Genomic DNA, 24,858 nt, shown 5'->3' with positions numbered 1-24,858 from the left:
AGATGAGCCAGCCTGTCAGGGGCTCAGTGAAGATTGTGGAAGTATTGATGAAAGTAGAAGAGATTGAAATGGTAAGGTCATCTTTTAGAGGAAGAGAGGACATGCGAGGCGAGTGATGTAGATAGGACTGCCAGGAAGAAAGAGAAAAGGAAGGTTGAAGGTCAGATGGAAGAATGCAGTGGCAAGAGACGTCTTAACATAGTGGGGTGGAAGAAGAATGGGTGAGTGGTAGAAGGAGAGTGAGAAGGGTGATCAACCAGACCATCACTATGGAGATCCAAAGTAAAGTGGGAGAAGCTGAAAGAAGAAAATGCAGTCTGTGGCAAATGCTCGATGGGTTCATTATTTCATTGGCACTAAGTGGATCCATATTACAAGGAACATGATGGGCAGTTTAACATCTGTTACAAGGAATGAAGAAGGAAAGATTTGAACCACTAAGATTAATCAGGCTGCCTCGTATGTTGCTAGCTGCCGTTATTGCACACAGTAAGGAGATGAATTAGCTTTTTTGTTGGTGCAAGATTTATAAGATGCAATCACACTGCAGTCGTAGAATTTAAATGAAGTGGGTTTGAATTCTTACCACCAGTAAAGTTGGAGCGCAGATTGAAGTCGGGGGTCCAAATTGACTCGAGAGAAGCTGGGTGAGCCCTTGGAACAATTCACCTTGCAGTGTTTCAGTTTGACGACACTTGAAGCATTCAAGAGCGTGGCACCAGACCATATAAGGAAAGAGAATGAATGTAAACATGATGCTGGGTGGTCGAAAACCAATCTGCAGCAGCAACAGTTCGTTGTAGTCTTAAGTACCCATTTTATGAAGGTGGGCTCTCCAATAACTTTGTGAATGAAGCCGCATTGCCTTTTGTGCAGGATTACAAGAATGTTAAAGTCACAAATAAATTGGGCTCTATAAAAACATGTTACTTCTGGGACACTGTCTGTGTGGAGTTTGGACATTCTCCCCATGTCTGCGTGGGTTTCGCCCCCCCACAACCCAAAGATGTGCAGGGTAAGTGGATTGGCTACGCTAAATTGCCCCTTAAATGGAAAAAAAGATTGGGTACTGTAAATTTATTTTAAAATAAACATGTTGCTTGACCGAAATTTCACTCAACTGTTCAAAATAATGTAATTGTTTCACTCGGATTTATTTACTTGGAAGTCAACTTGTTGAATGACCATGTTATTGCAATATTTACAGCATATCACTAACATTTACTTTGTTAACAGGTATTATGCATGTCTATGTGGGCACGAGGACCTTGTTCAATATCTGCTCACCAATGGTATGTGCCTTTTTATTGTATCTTCATTCTTCTGTTAATTATTGGCAATCCTGTTGAAAGAGACCAGCAGATGACTGGTGTGGCATCTGCTGGCATTTCACACTGATGCAGGAGAATGTTGCTGTTCTGAAGCTGGGACTGAGCGACATTGTCAGTGGTGAGTAGGGTGAGCTTTGATTCTGCATCAAATCCTCCTCTACCTTCTGCCTGGAGATGACCCTTTTCCACTTTATATAAATATTTTGTTTAAGCACCTGCACTTGACCTCAAAGTGCTTGCCATTAATACTGGATACCAGAAATAGAACATTGTTCCAACCCCCAACACCAATTTGCTGCCACCTGTTGATTACAAACGTCACACAAAATTGTACTTTAATATTTCGTAGAATCCCCACAGCGCAGAAGGAGGCCATTCGGTTCATCAAGTCTGCACTCTCCCTTCGAAAGAGCACCCTACATAGGCCCACTCCCTTCTCTGTCACTGTAATGCCACCTAAGCTGCACATCGTTGGACACTAAGAGGCAATTTAGCATGGCCAATCAACCTAACCTGCGCATGTTTGGACTGTGGGAGGAAACCGGAGCATCCGGAGGAAACCCACGCAGACACGGGGAGAATGTATAAACTCCACAGAGTCGCCCAACACTGGATTCGAACCCGGGTGTCTGGTACTGTGAGGCACCACTGTGCCATAACTAGCTTGTAAGTTTAGTGTGTAATAGAATCTGCAATATTATGCCTTGACACCTTTCACAAACTTAACTGTCCAAACATTGCTGGAAAGTAGATAAAGCAGCATCTAATTTAAGCACAGCAAAATCCCACGAACAGAACTGTGAAAATGACCAAGAGATTGTTTTTTGGATGTTGGTTGAGGACTTAATATTGTCCAGGACACCGGTGAAAACCTCCTTGCTCTTCAAAGCTATGCTGTGGGATCTTTTGCATCCATCTGAGAGAGCAAATGGACTGTCATGTTAACATAGCAGAAATTAAATGTAACAGAAACCTGACAGAATCTGTCTAGGCAGGGGGTGCTGACTCACTGGTATGTCCTTGTATTATTTCCTCATATTAGTGGAGCGAGAAATATTATTGTAAATACCGTTGAGTCACTTCATCACTAATATCAGAATGTGGTTACAGGAACTTACCGTGACAAAGTTACTCATTGACAGAGAGATAATTTCCTCCTTTGGTTCAATGCCTATAGTCTGAGAAGCAGTGCCTCTGAAAGTTCAGCACTCCCCCGGTGCTGTACTGTGAATGTCAGCCTGGACTTTGGCTCAAGCCCCCTAGGGTGCGCAGCCTGCCACCCGAGTCAAGGCCAGTATCTAGCTGACATACTTAACCTTTTATATTAGGTTGTGTATTATAAAAGGTGCTGAAACATATGAGTTTGAATTGTTAGATGTGTTGGCCTTCATGTGATTGCGAAACTGCCCATGCAGTCCGTGCTAAAATCCCATGGAACTATTCTAAGAGAAACTTGGGAGTTCTCAAATGCAGCATGGAATCTTTACCCGTAAAACAATTGCAATTGAACATCTTGGGTAATTTGTGGGGCGCCTTTTCCATCAAATTTGCTGTTTGCAAAGAGAAAAAACATTATTTTGCTTGTGGAACAATTTCTTTTTGTTTGCTCAGAGGATCTGAGCATCTCTGACAAGACTGGCGTTTATTGGCCATCCATAATTGCCCCGAGAAGGTAGTGGTGGTGAGCCAAGGACAAAAGTAGTTCATATGATCGCTCTACCGTGGTCCATCATTGTGAAGGCATTTCGCACAGCTCTTTGTTGTACATCCTCTGTTTTGTCTGTTCCTGTTCTGTGGCTCAATCATGAAATAAACTGCTGTCCCACTGTACAGGAAAACAAATATTGAAATGTCTGTGCAAGCATGGAGTTTGAGCCAGTTATTGTTCATTTGTATATGGAAGGCTGGTGTTTCATGTAAGATGCGGTGCTCAAGTTATGGAAAAGTGATTTCCAAGCACTGGTCACCAACTATGTAAAGGCTGGGCGCAAGTTTCTATTTAAGTTGATGGGGTGGGATTTGGGGTGATCACTCAGATTATGCATCGGGTAAAGAGTCAGGAGTCACAAGCCGCAAGCGGCACAGTGGTTAGCACTGCTGCCTCTCAGAGTCAGGGACCCGAGTTCAATTCCGACCGTGGGTGATTGTGTGGAGCCTGCACTTTCTCCCCGTGTCTGCGTGGGTTGCCTCCGGGCGCTCCAGTATCCTCCCAGAGTCCAAAAAAATGCAGGTTAGATGGATTGGCCGTGCTAAATTGCCCCTTAATGTCCAAAAAACGTTGTGCAGGTTAGGTGGGGTTATGGGAATAGGGCAGGGGAGTGGGCTTGGGTGGGGTGCTCTTTGAGAGGGTAAGTGCAGATGCGATGGGCTGAATGGACTCCTGGAATTCTATTCTGTGAGCTCCAAGGAAGAGGCGAAAACAAACTAACATTTTTAAAAAAGGTTAGACTGCAAAGCTTTCTATGTTGATGCACACTTTAATAAAAGCCCTGACGTGGTGAGGTTGTATTGCAAAGCAGCATTTGATGTACAACATTGAATTGTTTGTTTTGCCGCAGTGGCAATTATTCCTGAAGCTTGGTCTTCTCCACCTGAAATCTATTGTTTTACAGGTGCAAAATGTGAAGCCAACACATTTGATGGGGAGCGGTGTTTGTATGGTGCTCTAAATGATTCTATTCGGAGGCTGCTGAAGGACTACAAACAGATCACTGCCAAGTCAATGCAGAGAGATTATTACGACGACTTTCTGCAAAGGTAGGAAATCAGGAAACAAAAGTAAGTTTCTGTTACACTTGTTCAACCTAAACTTAGCTGCTTATCAGGATGGCCTTGGAGGGAAAGCAAAAACGTAGTAGAAGAAGAACAGGAAGGGGTTTTATGCATCACCATACTCAAACATATGAACAAGGTGCAGGAGTACCTTGCTCCGCCATTTAGTAATATTATGGCTGATGTAATGGTAACCTCAAATCTGCATCCAGCTACCCTTGATAACCTATCACCGTTTCGTCCAGGGAATCTACCCACTTCTGCTTTAATAAATATTCAAAGACTGTTTCCACCACCTTCTCAGGAAGTGTGTTTCAAAGACTCATGATCCTGAGTGAGAAGATTTTGCCTCATCTCCATTTAAAATCGGTCACCCCTTATTTTTAAACACCGACCCACAAGAAGAAACATCCTTTCCGCATCCACCCTGTCAAGACCCCTCAAGCTCTTGTGTGTTTCAATCTAGTCGTCTCTTACTTTTCAAAACTTAGCATATATAAACCTAACCTGCCCAAACTTTCCTCAGAAGACAACCTACCTATTCCAGGTATTAATCTGGTAAACCTTCTTTGAACTGCTTCCAGCGCATTTATATCCTTCCTTAAATAAGGTAACCAATACCGTACACAGCACTCCAAATGTTGTCTTATTGGTGCACTGTACAACTGAAGTATAATGCCCCTATTTTTGTATTCAAATCCCCTTGCAATAAATGATATTCTGTTAGCTTTCCTACTGACTTGCTGTAACTACATTCTAACCTTTTGTGATTCATGCATTCGGATCCCTCTACACCTCAGGGCTCGACAGCCTCTCACCATTTAGATAATATGCTTTTTTATTCTTCGTGCCAAAATGGACAATTTCACATTTTCCCACATTATACTCCATTTGCCAGATCTTAGGTCACACGCCTAACTTATCTATATCTTTTAGTAGCCTCCTTCTGTCCTCCCCTCATCTTACTTTCCAACCTATCTTTGTGTCATCAACATATTTGACAACCATCCCTTCGTCCAAGTCATCCAATATAAGTTGTAAACAGTTGAGGTTCTGGAACTGATCCCCGTGACATATCACGTGTTACATCTTGTCAACCTGAAAAACACCCGTTTATGCCTACTCTCTGCTTCCTGTTAGCCAGCAGAGCTTCCATCCATGCTGATATGTTACCTCCTATCTCATGAGCTTTTATTTTCCGCAATAACCTTTGATGTGTCACTTTATCAAAAGTCTTCTGAAAATCTAAGTCCAGTACATCCACCAGTTCCCCTTCATCCACAGCACATGTTACTTCCTCAAAGAACTCCAAAGTTGGTTAAACCATGTTGACTCAGCCTGAATACTCTTTGCCTTGTGCGCACCCCCCCCCCCCCCCCCCCAAAAAAAAACTCCACACCCAGAGCTCACTGCTCCCTGAACTCTGACCTCTTGGACATTCTCCACCCACTTCACCCCACCCCATGCATTTAGCCATCGTGACTGCTCCTTGATTTTTCATGTTCATATTCTGTTGCAGGGAGAGAAACAAGGAATAATATGCCCATTTATTCATTCCTTTTTCTTTTTAAATTTAGAGTACCCAATTAATTTTTTCCAATTAAGGGGGCAATTTAGCGTGTTCAATCCACCTACCTTGCACATCTTTGGGTTGTGGGGGCGAAACCCACGCAAACACGGGGAGAATGTGCAAACTCCACACGGACAGTGACCCAGAGCCGGGATCGAACCTGGGACCTCGGCGCCGTGAGACTGCAGTGCTACCACTGCGCCACCGTGCTGCCCTCCATTTATTCATTCCTGACTGACTGCAGCAAGATGTATTTTTGAGGAGTATTTTAACCCCTTTGAGTGCTTTGATTTTCAAGAACATTTGAAACAGGCTTTCTTATAAGTTTGAATCAAAAGATGGATAAGCATTTATTTCTTGCAACACCTGTGATGTAAATGCAACAACCACACACCTCACTTTCATACCACACACAGAGAAAGATGATTTCTAAAGGCATAGTATGCACTTTGTTACCTTAGAGTAAATAAAAAGTCACTTCTAAATAGTCCTCAAGTTGGTTGAAGCTTTGCAGTCTTGAAGAAGGTCTGCTTTGATGCACTGAAGAAAAATGAAAGTTGGAGGTTTCTAGTGATTAACCTTTACTGATTTACCCAAAACAACAGCAAGCTTTCTGGTTTTCTAGGCAAAGTTGGTTGAGCCCCTGCAGAGAAGAATTATAAGCTTGCAGCAAAAATGAATAATTCCTACTTCCTTGCCCAAGGTGTCTTTTGAGGCAGGGTGTCTTATGCTAAGCAGGAGATGCATCGTTCTAGCCTTTGTGTACCAGCCTGAATCATAGGGCTGTCCTTATGGATTTGTTTGATATTGGCTATCTCCAGACAGTTTCAGTCATGTGAGAATTGTATCAATGTATTCAATTGTCCAAAATGCAGCCATGGAGTACAGATGCTCAAACCTTAAGGACCTCCGTTCTTGCCATTGTCTACTTGACTGTACAGTACTCACCCCCTCTGATAGGCCGAGTTCCCGACAGTGCGGTCTACGTGTGTTCTCATAAATTGTGAATCTGGTGTGGTGGCTACGAACAGTGTCCAGCACCGCCATACTTCACCAACAGTCGTGCCCCAGGCCGGGGGGCTTCTGCCAGGGCCAGGGCCAGGGGAGAGTAGTGGGGCTGGCCAGGAGGTGGGCTGTGGGGTCAGGTTGGATGGGTACGCAACACCATTAACGCAGCCATGCAGCTGCGCATGCCGCTGACAGTCCGCTTTAAACCTGGTGCTCTGGGTGGTATAGGTGACCCTCCCTGGGCAGCACAGTAGCATAGTGGTAGTAATAGGGCAACACAAGGTACACAATGTAACTACATAAACACCGGCATCGGGTGAAGCATACAGGAATGTCGTGTTAATCAGGTTAGTCCATAAGAGGGCCATTTAGGACTCTGGTAACAGCAGGGAAGAAGCTGTTTTTGAGTGTGTTTGTGCGTGTTCTCAGACTTCATTAAACATCTCCAAAAGATGTGGGGCCAACTCCACCGAAAAGTTTTACTGAGAAGCCATCCGGCCCTGGCACTTTTCCCAATACATCACCTAATTGACTGCATTACCTCCTGTAGTCCCAGTGGCAAGCTGCCTTTTAACAGTAAAGTGTCCATTTTCTCATTAAGGGCATATGACTTGACTGCAGAACCCCTGTATCACCCTCTTTAATACCAATGCTAGGAATTGGTTTGTTTGTTACGCCCTCTTAACATCTCCTACTTTGGATCAGCATTAATTTTTTAAAAATCTGATCACTCCTTCGAGAAGTTCCTTTGTAGTTTTTCTATGCTAAATAGGAATATGCAATAGCTGTTTTGTGTACAGTAAGAGTGATGACAGTGACAATAATGGAATAACATGAAGATGGATTTACAGGAAGCTGATTCACCATAAACAAGTGCCTGACCATTCATGTATAACACTAAAGAAGCCATTGCTGCCAGTAGAATGGCTTGGTATTAATTTGTGACTAATTGTGCTTCTGTGAATGATTTACTATAAAAGTGCGACATAAATGTAAATTATTATTAAACCTGGCTAACCCAAGTTCTTGGTTGCTGTGTTCCACAAGGGGAGAAATAAATGGCTCTCAACTTAAGGAAGCAAAACTTCCTAAACTACAGCTGGATCAAACCAGGGCAAGTGCAAGGGGAATCAACAATATATTGAGGGGTCAAATTCTAAGTGTCTTGTACCGCCTGGAAGGACAAGGGCAGCAGAAACATGGGAACACCACCACCTAGAAGTTCCCTTGCAAGTCACTCACCATCCTGACTTGGAAATATATCGCCGTTCCTTCACTGTCGCTAGGTCAAACTCCCTCCCTAATAGCAATGTTGGCGGACGTACCTACACCACATGAACTGCAGCTGTTCAATAGGCAGATCACCACCAGTTTCTCTGGGAGAATTAGGGATGAGCAATAAATGCTGACTTGGCCAGCAGCACCCAAATCCTGTAGGTGAATAAAAAGAGCACGTTATTTCCCCTAACTTTGGGGTTGCCAACCCACCTAACAGTTATCTGGAATTGATATCAATCCCAGTGTTATTGAATGTAATGGTTCATTGTATAACGCTGATCTGATGACGTACTTGGCAGTACGATGACATAAGATATAAACTGGTACTGATGTGGATTGCGCATGTGTACTGTGCTCCTAAATATCGTTGCTTTTTACCCTTCTGCTCAGTTTTCATAGGGAACACCTCCTACTGCCCCTTGCACCCAGCATTTGTTCTGGAGCAAACTGAATCTCTCCATCCTAGAATCCCTTGGTTGGCAGAGTGAACGAGTTGCGGCAGGAGTAGCTGCATAAGTGACTCATGAGTAATACAATGGCGACCATTGTGTCTCTGGCTGCTGGTTTGTTAGGCCGGAGGCAAAGTGGGCTGCTCACCATCTGCCCCTGGGATGAGTGAACTATGAGTGGATGGAATAATCAACACTTTTGCAGGAAGCAAGCGCAAGGCTATGTTCCTGGGAATGCAGCAGGCGCAGTTGGCTTGCTCTCTCCCTGGCACAGGATTGGAGAACCAACGGCGCCTGTCCCTCCTCCAGTGAGCACAGACAGATTGCTGTGGCATGGGGAGAAAAGAAAGCTGGATCCATGATACTGCACGTTAGTGGCACCAGCTCAACTCCTTCTGGGCAGTGGCCAAGAGTGATCTCTGTCCGCTTCCTTGGCTGGGAGCCGCTGACCCACTGCTATAGAGTTGAGCTGCTGATCCCAGTGAGGAAGCTGGAGCCTGCACCTGAACCCTTTGGCTCCGGCTCAGAAATTAGTACTGAAAGGCAAAATATTGATCTGCTAACTTTTAAACTTTTTTTCAAAATTAGTTCTTCTAAAATATTCTCAATTTCATTGAAAAACCCTTCAGTGAATCTCAAGCAAACAGCATTTTCCAGTTATGTTTCACCCTCTGCTCAATGGCTCCATTTGTTAGGAAAGAGGATTACCATTGAGAAATAGGCCCTCTTTCCTAAAGCCGGTCAGTTCTGTGGCCATCTCCCGGAAAAGATAGCAGAGCAGATATCATAGAATCATAGCAACATAGGAATTAGGAGCAGAAGTAGACAATTCAGCCCCTTGAGCCTGCTCCGCCATTCAATCAGATCATGGCTGATCTCCTCCTGGTTTCAAATCCACCTCCCCATTTGTTGCCCATATCCTTTAACCCTTTTAAAAAAAATCAAAAATATATCTATCTCTTTTTTGAAACTATTTAATGACTAGATTCCACCAGACTATGGGGAAGCAAGTTCCACTAATTCACCAACCTCTGCGAGAAGTAGTTCCTCCTCATCTCAGTTTTAAATTGACAGTCTCTCAATCTGTATCTGTGAACTCTCGTTCTAGGTTTCCCCACAAGGGGGAATATTTGATCTACATTTACTTTATCAATCCCATTTAGTATTTTATACACCTTTATCATATCCCTTCTCATCCTTCTAAACTCCAGTAAGTATGAATTTTAGGGAATGAAGCCAGGCAAGTGGTAGAAGTGTCAATGGGAAAACATTTAGGTGATAGTGACCATAACTCAGTATGATTTAAGGTCGTTATGGTAAAGGACAAAGATAGACCGGAAATAAAGGTTCTGAATTGGGGGAAGCCCAATTTTAATGTGATGAGACTGGATCTGGATAAAGTGGACAAGGTGTTCTTCAAACTTTTTTTCCGGGGACCCATTTTTACCAACCGGCCAACCTTCAGGGACCCAACCCGGCCGACCCACGCCGGCCGACCGACCTGCGCGACCATTTTCTCCTATCTTGTTTGCTGTTGACAAAAATGGAGGAAATGGTTTTGGGTCCCTTTGGCCCTCGTACACGCTCCTCCAAAGGAACCTGTTGGATGAAGGTGAAGCCTTCCGGTGTCGGAAAGTATGGAGTCTCCATCTGTCCAAAGTTCTGCATTTTTTTGCTGTAAACTTTTATCAAATAATCCCCCCCCCCCCCAAAACTTGTAAAAAAAAATTAATGAATAAATAAATGAATAAAATTATTAAAACCCCCCCCCCGAACTTGCAAAACAAAAAGTTGCGACCAGTTTAAAAAAAAAAAGGTGGCAGTACTGTGCATGCGTGCCAGATCATCACGCATGCACATAGTTTTGCGCATGCGCGCCGATGATCTGGCACGCATGCGCAGTGTGGCCGTATTTTATTTACATGTTCGCGGCCATTTTGAAGGCCGCCTGCAGCCGGCGTTATTAACAGCTGGCTGCTGCGGCTGTTGCCCACAGATTTGCGCAATTGGGGGCTCCGCGACCCACCCGCGGGTCGTGCCCCCGAGTTTGCCAATGCCTGGGGTACAGGGTGTAGCTACTTGGAAAATCCACAGCGCAATGGGAGTCATTCAAAAAGGAAAGAGAGAGAGAGTACAGGGCCAACATGTGCCTGTAACGGGTAAAGTCCAAAGAACCCTGAATGTTCAGGGATATACAGATTTGGATAAAGAGGAAAAGGAGGCTTAAAACAAACATAGGGGGCTCAAAACAGTGGATGCCCAAAAGGAGTATAGAAAGTGCAGGGGGTGGGGTACTTTAAAAAATAAATTCGGAGACCACAGATGGGGCATGAAAAAACACTGGGGGGAAGAATAAAGAAAAATCCCAAGGTGTTTTATAAATTTATTGAGGGTAACCAGGGAGAGAGTAGGGCACATTCGGGACCAAAGTGGCAATCTGGGTATGGAGCCGAAAGACGTAGGTGAGGTTTTAATAAGTATTTTGCATTGTTTTCAGCATGGCTTAGGACAATGAAGGTATAGAAAGCATGGAGGGGACTGATATAATTGAACAGATTAGCATTGAGAGGGAAGAGGTTTTAGTGGGCTTAAAAGTTGATAAACCCCCAGGCCCAGATGAAATGTATCCTAAAATGTTGTGTGATATAAGGGAGGAGATTACAGGGGCTCTGGCACTAATTTTCAAATCCTCTCTAGCCACAGGTGAGGTGCCAGAGGACTGGAGGTCAACTAATGTGGTACCATTATTCAAGAAGGGCAGTATGGTAAAACTAGGTAACTACAGGCCGGTGAGTCTAGCATCAGTGGTAGGGAAATTATCGGAAAAGTTCTGAGGGACAAAATTAATCTCCACTTGGAGAGGCAAAGATTATTTGAAGATTGGCAGCATGGCTTTGTCAGGGGTGGCCATGTCTAACAGATTTGATTAAATTTTTCGAGGTGAGCAGGTGTGTAGATGATAGTGTGGTTGATGTAGTCTACATGGACTTCAATAAGGCTTTTGACAAGGTCCCGATGGGAGACTGATCACGATGGTAAGAGACAATGGGATCCAGGGCAATTTGGCAAATTGGATCCAAAAATGTACTTAGTGGCAGGAGGCAGAGATTGATTTTGTGACTGGAAACCTGTGTCCAGTGGTGTACTGCAGGCATCGGTGCTAGGTTCCTTGCTGTTTGCACTGTACATTAATGATCTAGATGGGAATGTGAAGGGTATGGTCAGTAATTTCACAGATGACATAAAAATTGGTGGTGTGGTAAATAGCCTTAAATTACAAGAAAATATAGACTGGCTGGTCCGATGGGCAGAACAGTGACAACTGGAATTTAACCCTGAAAAGTGTGATTTGGCAGGCTAACAAGGCAAGGTAATACACAATGAACGGTAGGATCCTAGGAAGCACAGAGGACCAGAGGGACCTTGGGGTGCATGTCCAAACGTCTCTGAAGGCAGAAGGACAGATTGATAAGGTGGTTAAGAACACATGTGGAATACTTGCCTTTATTAGCTGAGGCAAAGAATATAAGAGCAGAGAGGTTATGATGGAGTTGTACAAAACATCCTTAGACCACAATTAGAGTAATGTGTGCAATCCTGGTCGCCACATTATAGGAAGGACGTGATTGCACAAGAAAGGGAGCAGAGGAAATTCACTTGGATGTTGCCTGGGCTAGGGTGTATCAGAAATGAAGAGGTTGGCTAGGCTGGGTTGGTTTCCTTGGAATAGAGGAGGGTGATGGGGAGACCTGAATGAGGTGTACAAAATTATGAGGGACATAGATAGGGTAGACAGGCAGAAACCTTTCCCCTCAGCAGTGAGGTCAATAACCAGGGGACATGGATTTAAGGTAATGGGCAGGACATTGAGAGGAGATTTGAGGGAAAAAATGTTTCTACCAGAGGGTGATGGGAATCTGGAACTCGCTGCCTGAAAGGGTGGTAGCGGCAGGAACCCTCACAACATTTAAGAAGTATTTAGATGAGCACTTGAAACACCACAGCAGACAAGGCTACGGACCGAGTGCTGGAAAATGGGTTGAGAATCGCTTGATGGCTGCACAGACACGATGGAAATAAATTCTTTAGCAATATGAACAGTGTAATGTGAACCCAACTGTCATACATCAATCTCCAGAAAGAAAACTCTGATGCATGATGGTGTCTGATTGATTACAGTAACAAAAATCTCTTTTGCTATATGGTTGTAGCCTTCTATTTGCATTGCTAATTGCTCTGCCCTAGCCAATGGTAATACTGGCACAAACCAGTCGGGTCCAGAGAATCATGCCGGACAGATGGCCAGGTCAGTTAACTCACAACTTCCCAGCCTAGCCATGTTCTGCTTCCTTGTGCCACACATGTTGTTCAGTCACTGGTTTATACATGAGTAGTGCCATGTTTATGGGCGGCACGCACGGGAGCACAGTGGTTAGCACTGTTGCTTCACAGCGTCAGGGACTTGGTTTCGATTCCCAGCTTGGGTCACTGTCTGCGCAGTTTCCATGTTCTCCCTGTGTCTGCGTGGGTTTCCTCCGGGTGCTCCGGTTTCCTCCCACAAGTCTGGAACGACATGCTGTTCGGTGAATTGGACATTCTGAATTCTCCCTCTGAACCCGAACAAGTGCCGGAATGTGGCGACTAGGAAATTTTCACAGTAACTTCATTGCAGTGTTAATGTAAGTCTTCCTGTGACAATAATAAAGATTATTATTATTATTGTGTGCTGTCCATGAGTGTGGAATGGGTGATAAAATGGGTTAATCACCAACCTTTTACTCTAAGGGGGGGGGGGATGTTGAAGATGTGCGAACATCAGAAATATGCACCTGGTTCATTATCCTCCTTCCTGCTGCCTGCCTGCCTCTAGAAGTTTGAGATGTTTCTATCCATTTCTTTCCCTGGGGCAGTTAATGGCTTATAATTTGGCAGCAATAGGCATGACATTTAAATCTACCGCACGGAAACAGGCCATTCAGTCCAACTGGTTTGAGCCATTATTTACATTCCACACATTCCTCCTACTCTGAGTTACCTTTCCCACTCTGCCCCATACCACTGCTCCTTTCTCACTCGTCCAGTCCAAGCCTCCTCTTAAATATAGCAATGCTATTTGCTCCAGTCTCTCCAAATGGCAGCAATCGCCACTCTAAGTAAATTCTTCCTAAAGTCTTTACTTGGTTTTTGAAGTAGCTATTGAGCTATATCAATTGCTTTCTATCAATGAGCAATTATACTTGAATGCAGCAACTTGTTTAATAGTTAGTGTATTTTGAAGGTTATTCATGAACTAATTTCCCTGTTGGCTCTTTTCATAGATCCAGGGCAGAAGGAGGCCATTCAGCCCATTGTGGCTGTGCCGGCCCTTTTAACTGCTAGGCATTGTCACTGACAGGTGCAAGAATGGGTCAATGTTCATTAGAAAAACTACCATAGTATTACAATAGGAATGTGCTTGGGAGCGAAGCACACAGTTGGCACAGATCAGTATTATGTTCTTTCTATCTGAGCTTCACTAACTTGGGAATGATTAGCGATACTGAAGTTTCTCAAAATAGATTTATTTACCAACACAGACATCCCTCAAACCTGGTGAGCACAAGGAAAACCGAGATGAATTTGATTTCTGGCAGATATTGTAACTTATCTTTTTCATTTCCTTGAGCAGATTGTTGGAACAAGGATATTATAGTGATGTTGCCTTCCTGGTTCACGGGCAGACGTTCCGAGCTCATTGCTGCGTGTTGAATGCGCGTTCGACGTACTTCGCAGAAATGTTTCAGACAAAGTGGAAGGGAAAAAAGGCGATAGCTCTCAAGCACCCATTGGTAAGATGCACATTAGCACTGTGGCACTTTTTTACAGCACCAAAGGCAACTATCTGACCAGTACATATCTCGTGGTGGCTTCCTGGAAGAACCAGATATACCGCAGCGTTTCAAGATAGTGGCCCATCACCACCTTTGCGAGGGCAATTGGCGAGGAGCAATAAATGCTGGCTTTGCCAGCCACGATCACATCCCAAACTTTTAAAAGTCCTCGGTCCCATTCCCCAACAGTTTTTTCTTTTTCGTAACATTGTTACGACACCCTGGGCGAGTGCAGAGTCCGGAATCCCAACGTAAGTGATGTAACCAATAATTTGTGTATTTTCCTGAGACCTTTGACTTTGAATGCTCCAATGAGTTACAGGCACCAGATTTGTGAGTAAAATATTAATAAAACTCTTTATTTGTAACGAGAAACAGATGAACATATAATGGTAAGAATATAACAATGATCTGCTAAACTAATTATTCCCCAAACCCTGTCCCACCCTCCACTCAGACACACACAAGACAAACACACGGTGGGGGTAGGGAAGGATTGAAAATTACAGAGATTAAAAGGTCGTGAGGTGAATCTTTGCTGCTGAGGTTGTGGTCATTGTCATCAGCGATCTTCGAAGGACGCTAAGTTTTGAAAACATTGGTTGGTTTGTGTGGTGAATCACAGTCCGTGTAATTCACACTGTTATATATGATGTACTGTGTCTGTGTAAGCTCGGTATACGAGCAGTTGCGCCGCTCTGCCCCTAGGGGGAGATGAGGAGTTTGTACTGGGCTCCACCCTTGGCTCCGCCCATGGCTCCTCCCACTAACCAGAAGTATAAAGCCTGGCAGTCTGAGCCTGCCTGTCAGTTCATCGTGTCGCAGGCAAGCTTTGTTGTAAGATCATTAAAACCACTGTTCACTTCCAACTACGTGTCGTGTGAATTGATGGTCACATCAATTTAATGATCTTAGGAAACAAGAAGAAATCGATAAGAAGAAATCGAAGAAACAAATCAAGAAACAACTATGGAATCAGCCCTCAAACCTGACCGACTAGAACTCGACCCGCAGGCTGCAGAGGCAAGAGAAATCTTCCAGCACTGGCTCAGATGTTTTAAGGCCTACCTGGCTGAATCAAGTACTCTAGAAACTACAGAGGAGCAGAAACTCAGTCTACTGCACGCAAGGGTGAGCCACCGTATATCTTCTCAACTAAATAGTACCAACTCGTATAGGGGGCCCCTAGCCATGCTAGATGGAATGTACGTGAGGCCCATCAACGAGGTCTACGCGCGCCATATTTTTTACGACCCGCCGCCAGCGCCCCGCGGAGTCGTTAAAAGAATTCCTGCGGGAGTTAAAGATTTTAGCTCGGGACTGTAATTATCAGGTGGTATCAGCCGAACAGCACATGGAACTTGCGGTTCGGGATGTGTATGTGGCAGGCCTCAGATCAAATTATGTGCACCAGCGGTTGTTAGAAAAAGGGGCCCAGAACTTAGAGGACACTGTAGAATTAGCTACCACTATGGAGGTCTCATTCCGCAGCCTCACCTCGTTCCCAGTGGACCAAGCGACCCCATCCTAGGCTCCCGACCAGCGACTGCCCCAGGCCTGCCATAACGCAGCCCCAGTGTGCCACTTTTGCGGGCAGCCCCAGCACCCACGGCAGTACTGCCCGGCCCGTAACGCGACCTGCAGCAGCTGCGGTCGCAAGGGACACTACGCCTGGGTCTGCCTGGCGAAACAGGCCTCCTCTTCTTACTCCCCCGCAGCCCAGAGCACCCGTTTCCAGAATCCACAGGCCCGCAGGCCCCGAAATGCTGCGGCCTGTACTCCGACTCCGCCCCCAAATGACACGTGCGACTCATGGGGGCCGCCATCTTGGCAACCCCCCTCCACGCGGCCGGCCACGTGCGACTCATGGGGGCCGCCATCTTGGGCGCCATCTTCCTCGCTGCCCGCCACGTGCGATCCACGGGGGCGGCCATCTTCTTCCAACTCAGAAATTCGACTAGACGATTACGAACTCAGAGGGCAGTCATCACGGGGCCACTCCAGCACAGCTGATCGAGCCGCCGACTACCAGCAACTCAGCGCAGTGACACTGGACCAGTCCCGTCCAAAGCACCTCCGCAACTCAACGATGACCATTGAAATCAACGGGTACAGGACACCGTACCTCTTCGACTCCGGGAGCACCGAGAGCTTCGTGTACACACAACTGGTAAGACGCTGTTCACTCCCTATTTTCCATGCACGGCAAACGATCTCCCTCGCTTCGGGCTCCCACTCTGTTCACCTCCAAGGGAGCACCGTCGCGACCCTAACGATCCAGGGCACTAGCTACTCAAACTTCCAGCTGTACGTGCTCCCTGAACTCTGCGCCCCACTCCTACTGGGACTCGATTTCCAGTGCAACCTCAAAAGCCTCACACTCGGCTTCGGCGGGCCCTTTCCCCCACTCACTATCTGCAGCCTCGCTACACTAAAAATCGACCCCCCTCCACTCTTTGCCAATCTCACGCCGGACTGCAAACCAGTAGCCACTCGCAGCAGGCGATACAGCCTGCAGGACAGGGTATTTATCAGAACCGAGGTCCATAGGCTTCTACGTGAGGGGATCATAGAGGCCAGTAACAGTCCCTGGAGAGCTCAGGTGGTGGTTGTCAAGACCGGGGGAAAATTCTGAATGGTAGTGGACTATAGCCAGACCATGAATCGATTCACGCTCCTCGATGCGTACCCCCTTCGCAGGATTGCAGACATGGTGAATCAGATCGCCCAGTACCGCATCTTCTCCACGGTGGATCTGAAGTCTGAATACCATCAGCTCCCAATCCACCCGGAGGACTGCCACTTCACGGCGTTTGAGGCCGACGGCCGCCTCTTCCACTTCCTCCGGGTTCAACTTTGGCGTCACTAATGGGGTCTCGGTGTTCCAACGAGCAATGGACCGAATGGTGGACCAGTACGGGCTGCGGGCCACGTTTCCGTACCTGGATAACGTCACCATCTGCGGCCACGACCAGTAGGACCACGACGCTAACCTCGATCGATTTCTCCAGACTGCCCAGAAACTCAACCTCACGTATAACACGGAGAAATGCGTCTTCCGCACGACCAGGCTAGCCATCCTTGGCTATGTCGTGGAGAACGGAGTCCTGGGCCCCGATCCGGACCTTATGCGCCCCCTCTTAGAACTCCCTCTCCCTCATTGTCCCAGGGCCCTCACAAGGTGCCTGGGATTCTTCTTGTATTATGCCCAGTGGGTCCCTCAATATGCGGACAAAGCCCGCCCACTATTTAAGGCCACACTCTTCCCTCTATCGGATGAGGCTCGTCAGGCCTTCACTCGTATCAAGGAGGACATCGCCAAAGCGGCCATGCGGGCGATGGATTAATCCGTCCCCTTCCAGGTGGAGAGCGATGCCTCAGAGGTAGCTCTCGCAGCCACACTAAATCAGGCTGGGAGACCAGTCGCCTTTTTCTCCCGAACCCTCTCCGCTTCGGAACTTCGACACTCCTCGGTCGAAAAGGAAGCACAAGCCATTGTGGAAGTGATACGTCACTGGAGGCACTACCTCGCTGGTAGGAGGTTCACCCTCATCACCGACCAAAGATTGGTTGCCTTTATGTTCGACAACTCTCAAAGTGGCAAGATCAAAAATGATAAGATCTTACGGTGGAGGATTGAACTCTTCACCTACAAGTACATATTATGTACCGACTGGGGAAGCTCAACGAGCCCCCGGATGCCCTGACCCGCGGCACGTGCGCCAGCGCGCAAGACGACCTTCTGAAAGCTATTCACGATGACCTCTGCCACCCCGGGGTCACCCGGCTCGCCCACTACGTCAAAGCCCAAAATCTGCCTTTCTCCACAGAGGATGTGAAAGCCATCACCAGGGATTGCCCAATCTGTGCGGAGTGCAAACCGCACTTCTATAGACCAGACAGGGCCCACCTGGTCAAGGCTTCTCGGCCCTTTGGACGCCTCGCTATCGATTTCAAAGGACAACTCCCCTCGACCAATAGGAATGTGTACTTCCTGAACGTCATCGACGAGTGCTCTCGTTTTCCCTTTGCTATCCCGAGCCCCGATATGACCTTCCACACAGTCATTAGGGCTCTGCATAGTATCTTCACCCTGTTTGGTTTCCCCAGCTACGTACACAGCGACAGGGTTCGTCCTTTATGAGCGACGAGCTGCGTCAGTACCTGCTCGAAAAGGGCATTGCCTCGAGCAGGACTACTAGCTACAACCCCAAGGGGAACGGGCAGGTGGAGAGGGAGAACGCAACGGTCTGGAAGACCATCCTACTGACCCTCCGGTCCAGGAAGCTCCCGACCTCCCATTGGCAGGAAGTCCTCCCCGACACGCTCCATGCTATTAGGTCCCTCCTATGTACGGCCACCAACCAGACCCCTCACGAGCGGCTATTTGTTTTCTCCAGGGGCACTACCACGGGGGTTTCGCTCCCAGCATGGTTAAAGACACCGGGCCCAGTTCTCCTCCGGAAGCACGTCCGGACTCACAAGACTGACCCACTCATAGAGAGAGAGCTCCTGCTCCATTCAAACCCACACTACGCATTTATAGAGTACCCCAATGGCCGTCAGGACACTTTTCCCCTCCGGGACCTGGCACCTGCAGGATCCAACTCGGACACCACCGCCGCTGAGATAACCCTCACACTATACCCCTCCCAACCCCCTGCGCCCGGCGCCCCCACGCCTGCAGTTCCGCTGCCCGTGCTCCGCACCCCCGCACCATTGGGTTTCCGGCGCTCCCCTTCACCAGTCGAACCAGTTGGATCCGAAGCTCTGGCCGTATCACCCCCGGAGTCCGCCATGGTTCCCTCTCCGATGGCCACCGCCCAGCCACCAGAAGAGGCTGCAACCCCGGTGCTTCATCGATCCCAGAGGACGACTCGGCCGCCAGATCGACTTAACCTGTAATTTATAACATGTAAATTGTAACTTGTAATTTGTAATTCGCAATTGGGAATTGGTAGACACATCACCCCCGCTGAACTCAATTTTTACAGGGGGTGAATGTGGTGAATCACAGTCTGTGTAAATCACACTGTTATTATATATGATGTACTGTGTCTGTGTAAGTTCGGTATACGAGCAGTTGCGCTGCTCTGCCCCTAGGGGGAGATGAGTTTGTACTGGGTTCCACCCTTGGCTCCGCCCATGGCTCCTCCCACTAACCGGAAGTATAAAGCCTGGCTTTCTGAGCCTGCTTGCCAGTTCATCGTGTCGCAGGCAGGCTTCGTTGTAAGATCATTAAAACAACACTGTTCACTTCCAACTACGTGTCGTGTGAATTGATAGTCACATCAGTTTGTATCTTCTAATGGTTGTCTTCCAACTAGAACATGAATTCTCTCTGGGGAGACAGTTTCAGGGGAATGACCTCCACCAGACTGGCCCTCAGACTCACCGAGGTAATATTAGAATCCTTCACTTGAGGATTTCAAACAGCAGCCCTCACTTCCTGCAGGTCGTGCTGGACTGGAACTTCCTGCAGGTCGCGCTGGACTGGAACTTCCTGCAGGTCGCACTGGACTGGAACTTCCTGCAGGTCGCACTGGACTGGAACTTCCTGCAGGTCGCATTGGACTGGAACTTCCTGCAGGTCGCACTGGACTGGAACTTCCTGCAGGTCGCGCTGGACTGGAACTTCCTGCAGGTCGCGCTGGACTGGAACTTCCTGCAGGTCGCGCTGGACTGGAACTTCCTGCAGGTCGCGCTGGACTGGAACTTCCTGCAGGTCGCGCTGGACTGGAACTTCCTGCAGGTCGCGCTGGACTGGAACTTCCTGCAGGTCGCGCTGGACTGGAACTTCCTGCAGGTCGCACTGGACTGGAACTTCCTGCAGGTCGCGCTGGCTGGAACTTCCTGCAGGTCGCACTGGACTGGAACTTCCTGCAGGTCGCACTGGCTGGAACTTCCTGCAGGTCGCACTGGACTGGAACTTCCTGCAGGTCGCACTGGACTGGAACTTCCTGCAGGTCGCACTGGACTGGAACTTCCTGCAGGTCGCGCTGGACTGGAACTTCCTGCAGGTCGCGCTGGACTGGAACTTCCTGCAGGTCGCGCTGGACTGGAACTTCCTGCAGGTCGCGCTGGACTGGAACTTCCTGCAGGTCGCGCTGGACTGGAACTTCCTGCAGGTCGCACTGGACTGGAACTTCCTGCAGGTCGCACTGGACTGGAACTTCCTGCAGGTCGCGCTGGCTGGAACTTCCTGCAGGTCGCACTGGACTGGAACTTCCTGCAGGTCGCACTGGCTGGAACTTCCTGCAGGTCGCACTGGACTGGAACTTCCTGCAGGTCGCACTGGACTGGAACTTCCTGCAGGTCGCACTGGACTGGAACTTCCTGCAGGTCGCGCTGGACTGGAACTTCCTGCAGGTCGCGCTGGACTGGAACTTCCTGCAGGTCGCGCTGGACTGGAACTTCCTGCAGGTCGCGCTGGACTGGAACTTCCTGCAGGTCGCACTGGACTGGAACTTCCTGCAGGTCGCACTGGACTGGAACTTCCTGCAGGTCGCACTGGACTGGAATTTCCTGCAGGCTGAACTAACTGCAGAGAGAACGGTCTTTAAACCCAGGCCATCAGTTGAGATAAATTTGATTCAGCTCCCCAGCCTTTTAATCAGAAGTGAAACTTTCACAGACCTGGCTGCATAGAGAGGGTGTTTTAAACCAACCCCTTCTGACAGAGAGCCATCTGACCAGAGAGATCAGGGCTTGCACTCTCCGGCTTCTTGATCCAACTGAAGCCTAACTTGGATGAACAGTCTCACAGTCTCACAGAGAATGCTTACCAGCTCAACTAAGGAGGAAACAGAGCCCCCAACTGGGGTTTTTGAGAGAGATCCACCCCCTTCTGTGAGAGAGAACTTAAAATCTTCTTCAGCTCTGTCTCAAAAAACGAAACTGAAACCTGAGAGCCAGCCTGTCTGTATGTCTAAAAGCTGAAGGGTTCCACCAACCGCAATCAACAACAGCAGTTGTCCTGCTATTCTAAGACTCATTGATTGTTGACCAAGACTGTCAAATGGGGTCATCACTGATGGCAGCACATCCTGCTATTGTTTCTTTTTTATTAAAGGAGTCAGCCCCAGTAATGCCCATTTTCAGAAGTATAAGAGCCAAAGGAGCAGGAATTAAACGGGAAACAAGAGTTCAATGAGGATTCACGAGGATTAACTATCCTTTTCAGAAATCTGTGTGTTGTGCTCCCACTGCTGTTGCTAGTAGTTGCTCATTCCATTAACAACCCTCTGGCTAAAATAAATTCACTGAATTTTGAATTTCTACCTTTATTTTTTTGGTGTTGACCTTAAAGATATGCGCTTAGAATCACATACTGCAGGATGTGATTTCCTGCAGTAGGTTGGGTGGATTCCTCGGCTAAGTGGTAATTTCTGCCAGATCTCCAGGATTTCTGTTCAGTTATGGCAGGAGAAAACTCCTTGAATTTCTGTGGTGTGTTCTTTTGCTACCAACTTGCCAATGGTGGAAATAGATTCCCTTGACCGTGCCTTTATCAAAGTATTTTAGAATTTTGAATACCTCTTATCATCATGTTGCACTTCGTAAATTCATCCTCTCGGCTCCAATATCATTCCAGTGACTCTCCCTCCTCACGTTCTTTACAAGATCCTGACATTCTTCCTCGGGTAAGGAGCCCAAAACTGGACACACTGGGTTGGATTTTACTTCACTAGTAACGGTGGGGCTGTGATCCCTCGGTTTTTTATTATTGGGTAAAACTGACCTCGGCTTCTGGGATCTGCATATGCGCAGTTCAACTTGGAAGTGCAGAAGTTGCTGTCCATGATGCCCTGCTCCCGCACTAGGCTGTGCTGTTGCGTGTCTCACTGATGGATAGATCACTGTCATGGCATGAACTTCAGACTAATATCCACTTTTCTCTCTCCTAAATCAGCTGAGAAAACTGGAGCTTGTTCAGTCAGGCCTAACTGGATTTCCAACGATATAATCAGCAGCAATGATAGCTGAGCAATCTCTCTGGCCCTGAAAAATGGAATTGGCAACCATGGAGTTTCATTCCCTCAAAATAAAATTAATGTTGCTTTTTTTAATCCTGTTTTGTTCTTTTATGTATTGTCCTTTCCTATTTATTTGTTCTAGTCTTCATTTTGCTTCTGTACAATGATGTAATCATTGCTTCCTGTGTTTTACTTCCTGCTTTGCTGTCTGGTGAGGGTTCTTCAATCCGATTGGTTGAGATCCCTTTGTGCTGCTTATCCTGCTCACAGACTCCACTGATTCCCCGTTGTGGGAGCTGCATTCACATTCATGCCAAATCACTGGGAATCTCTGCTGACAAACCTGCTAAAAACTCAGCGAGTCACTCACGTGACGAACGGCGAAAGCTATTCCTTCACTGCTCTCTGCGAAATCAGGGTTGGCATTCTAACTGCAGCCCAACCATTGATGTGTGTGGGCTTAGCCTGATCCCTCTGCATTCCTGTTTATAGAACCTAGGATCCCAAATGCATTTTATTTTCAGTCTCTCAGCTTGCTCCCACTTGTGTATCCGCACACCTCAGTCTTTCTGCTTGTCTGCTCTGATTGCAGCTTTCCAATTAACAAATCCTTGGAGTGGGCCTCTGATTACTTGGTGCCCCTTCTCCCTGGTGTCTGACTTTTTCTTTTTAATCACTGTATTCCAATTAACCAGTAGAAACTCATATTCTGTTCCTCCGGTTCCCCCACTTGCTCACCTCAAGGTGTTGGCTTGTACTGAGGCATGATTGAAGGTGCTGGCTGCCCTCGGGTGCCGTCTTTCATATTTTGAGTGTTTGCCCTCAAGTGCAGCCATGAGGGGAAAACACATTCTAATGTTTAAGAGAGACCTATTTCAGTCCCATGTTATGGTATCAGTGTAATGTCTTTATGATTGACAGAATAATTCCGTTATGGCTTCAAAGTACAAGTTTGTTTCACGTTTACCTTTTCGTCCTGTTTGACAGATTAACCCGATGGCTTTCAGGGCAATTTTGCAGTATTTCTATACAGGTATGTAATGTGCTGCCTCCTCCATTATGCATTGGAGAAATTGTAATGTAGGTGATGGGCTTTGTTGGTAGCATTCTCGTCTCAAAGTCACAAAGTTAGATACAAGTCCTGCTCCAGGGAACACAACATTTAGACCGACAATTTCAGAGCAGTACTGAGGGAGTGCTACACAATTGGAGCTGCCATTTTACAGATGATGCACCCTGCTGAGACCTCATCTGCCCTCCCAGGTGGTTGTAAAAGATCCCTCTTCAAAGGAGAGGGGGAGAGTTCTCCCCAGAGTCTCAGCCAATATTAATCTCTCACCATTAAGAGCAGGATATCTGGTCATTACCACATAGCTGTTTATTGGACCTTGCTGTATGCAAAAGTCACTGGCTGCTGTAAAACCTATAGAAATCCTAGAATGCAGATTTGACCCATCGAGTCTACCTCGACCCCATTAAAGTGTACCCTAACTAGCCCCTTTCCCCCACTCTATCCCCATAAGTCCACCTAACCTGCACATCTTTGGACACTAAGGTGCAATTTATCATGGCCAATCCACCTAATGCGCACATCTTTGGACCATGGGAGGAAACCGGAATACTCAGAGGAAACCAACGCAGACATAGGGAGAAAGTGCAAACTCCAAACGGGGTCACCCAAGGCCGCAATCGAACCTGCGCCGCTAGCGCTGAGACAGCAGCACTAACCACTGTGCCGTCAGTGTTTCCTACATTACAACAGCAACTACAGTTTAAAAGTGATTCATTGCCACGAAAGACCTGATATGAATCCATGTCTTCGTTTCAGAAAGTGGCAAGGAAATATTTAAATAATTAGAGGAATTTGGTGAAAAAGAGGGCCAATATTTCGATATACAATATGTCTGCTCATTTCATCAGTCCTCAAATCTGCCTCTGTCCCCCTTGCTGTTTATTAGATTTCCAAGCTTTATGACATTTGAAAACCTTTGAATTATGCCCTCCGTGCACAAGTTCAGTTCATTAACTATGCTTTGGCAACCCTGGAGGAACACCACTGTTTGGTTGTATCTGGTCTGAAAAACAGTAGTTAACCGCTACCCTCAGCTTTTTATACCTCAGTCTGCCAATTTTTTAACTCTGCTGTCACACTTTCTCATCCTATAGGGTTGGATTTTGCAAACAAGTGTATTGCATGAGTCCCTGTGAGAAACATATGAATGAAATGAAAATCACTTATTGTCACAAGTTGGCTTCAAATTAAGTTACTGTGAAAAGCCCCTAGTTGCCACAATCCGACCGACGCCTGTTTGGGGAGGCTGGTACGGGAATTGAACCGTGCTGCTGGCCTGCCTTGGTCAGCTTTAAAAGCCAGCTATTTAGCCCTGTGTTAAACCAGCCCCTTTTATTAAAGTCCATATATGTGATGTTACCTAATTGCCCCCTCTGCCGCTTCATTAAAGAACTCAATCGAAGGCGAATGGAATTTTATCCTTCATTGCTAGAGGGATGGAGTTTAAGACTAGAGAGGTTATGCTGCAATTGTATAAGGTGTTAGCGAGGCCACACCTGGAGTATTGTGTTCAGTTTTGGTCTCCTTACCCG

General features: G+C 46.9%; 1 protein-coding gene across 1 annotated transcript in view; it reads left to right on the top strand.

Moving 5' to 3' along the window:
- Positions 1-24,858, top strand: part of abtb1 (ankyrin repeat and BTB (POZ) domain containing 1) — a 64,501-nt gene that overhangs the window by 21,419 nt on the left and 18,224 nt on the right. Inside the window, exons 3-6 of the mRNA XM_038812151.1 lie at positions 1,237-1,292; positions 3,944-4,088; positions 14,077-14,236; positions 23,242-23,287. Of these exons, the coding sequence (XP_038668079.1) occupies positions 1,237-1,292; positions 3,944-4,088; positions 14,077-14,236; positions 23,242-23,287 (407 nt within the window). The remainder of the gene's footprint in view (positions 1-1,236; positions 1,293-3,943; positions 4,089-14,076; positions 14,237-23,241; positions 23,288-24,858) is intronic.

This window comes from Scyliorhinus canicula, chromosome 11, assembly GCF_902713615.1.
Source record: "Scyliorhinus canicula chromosome 11, sScyCan1.1, whole genome shotgun sequence".
Taxonomy (NCBI): Eukaryota; Metazoa; Chordata; class Chondrichthyes; order Carcharhiniformes; family Scyliorhinidae; genus Scyliorhinus; species Scyliorhinus canicula.
Note: the sequence above shows the minus strand (reverse complement) of the source record. Positions and strands in the feature narration are given on the sequence as shown.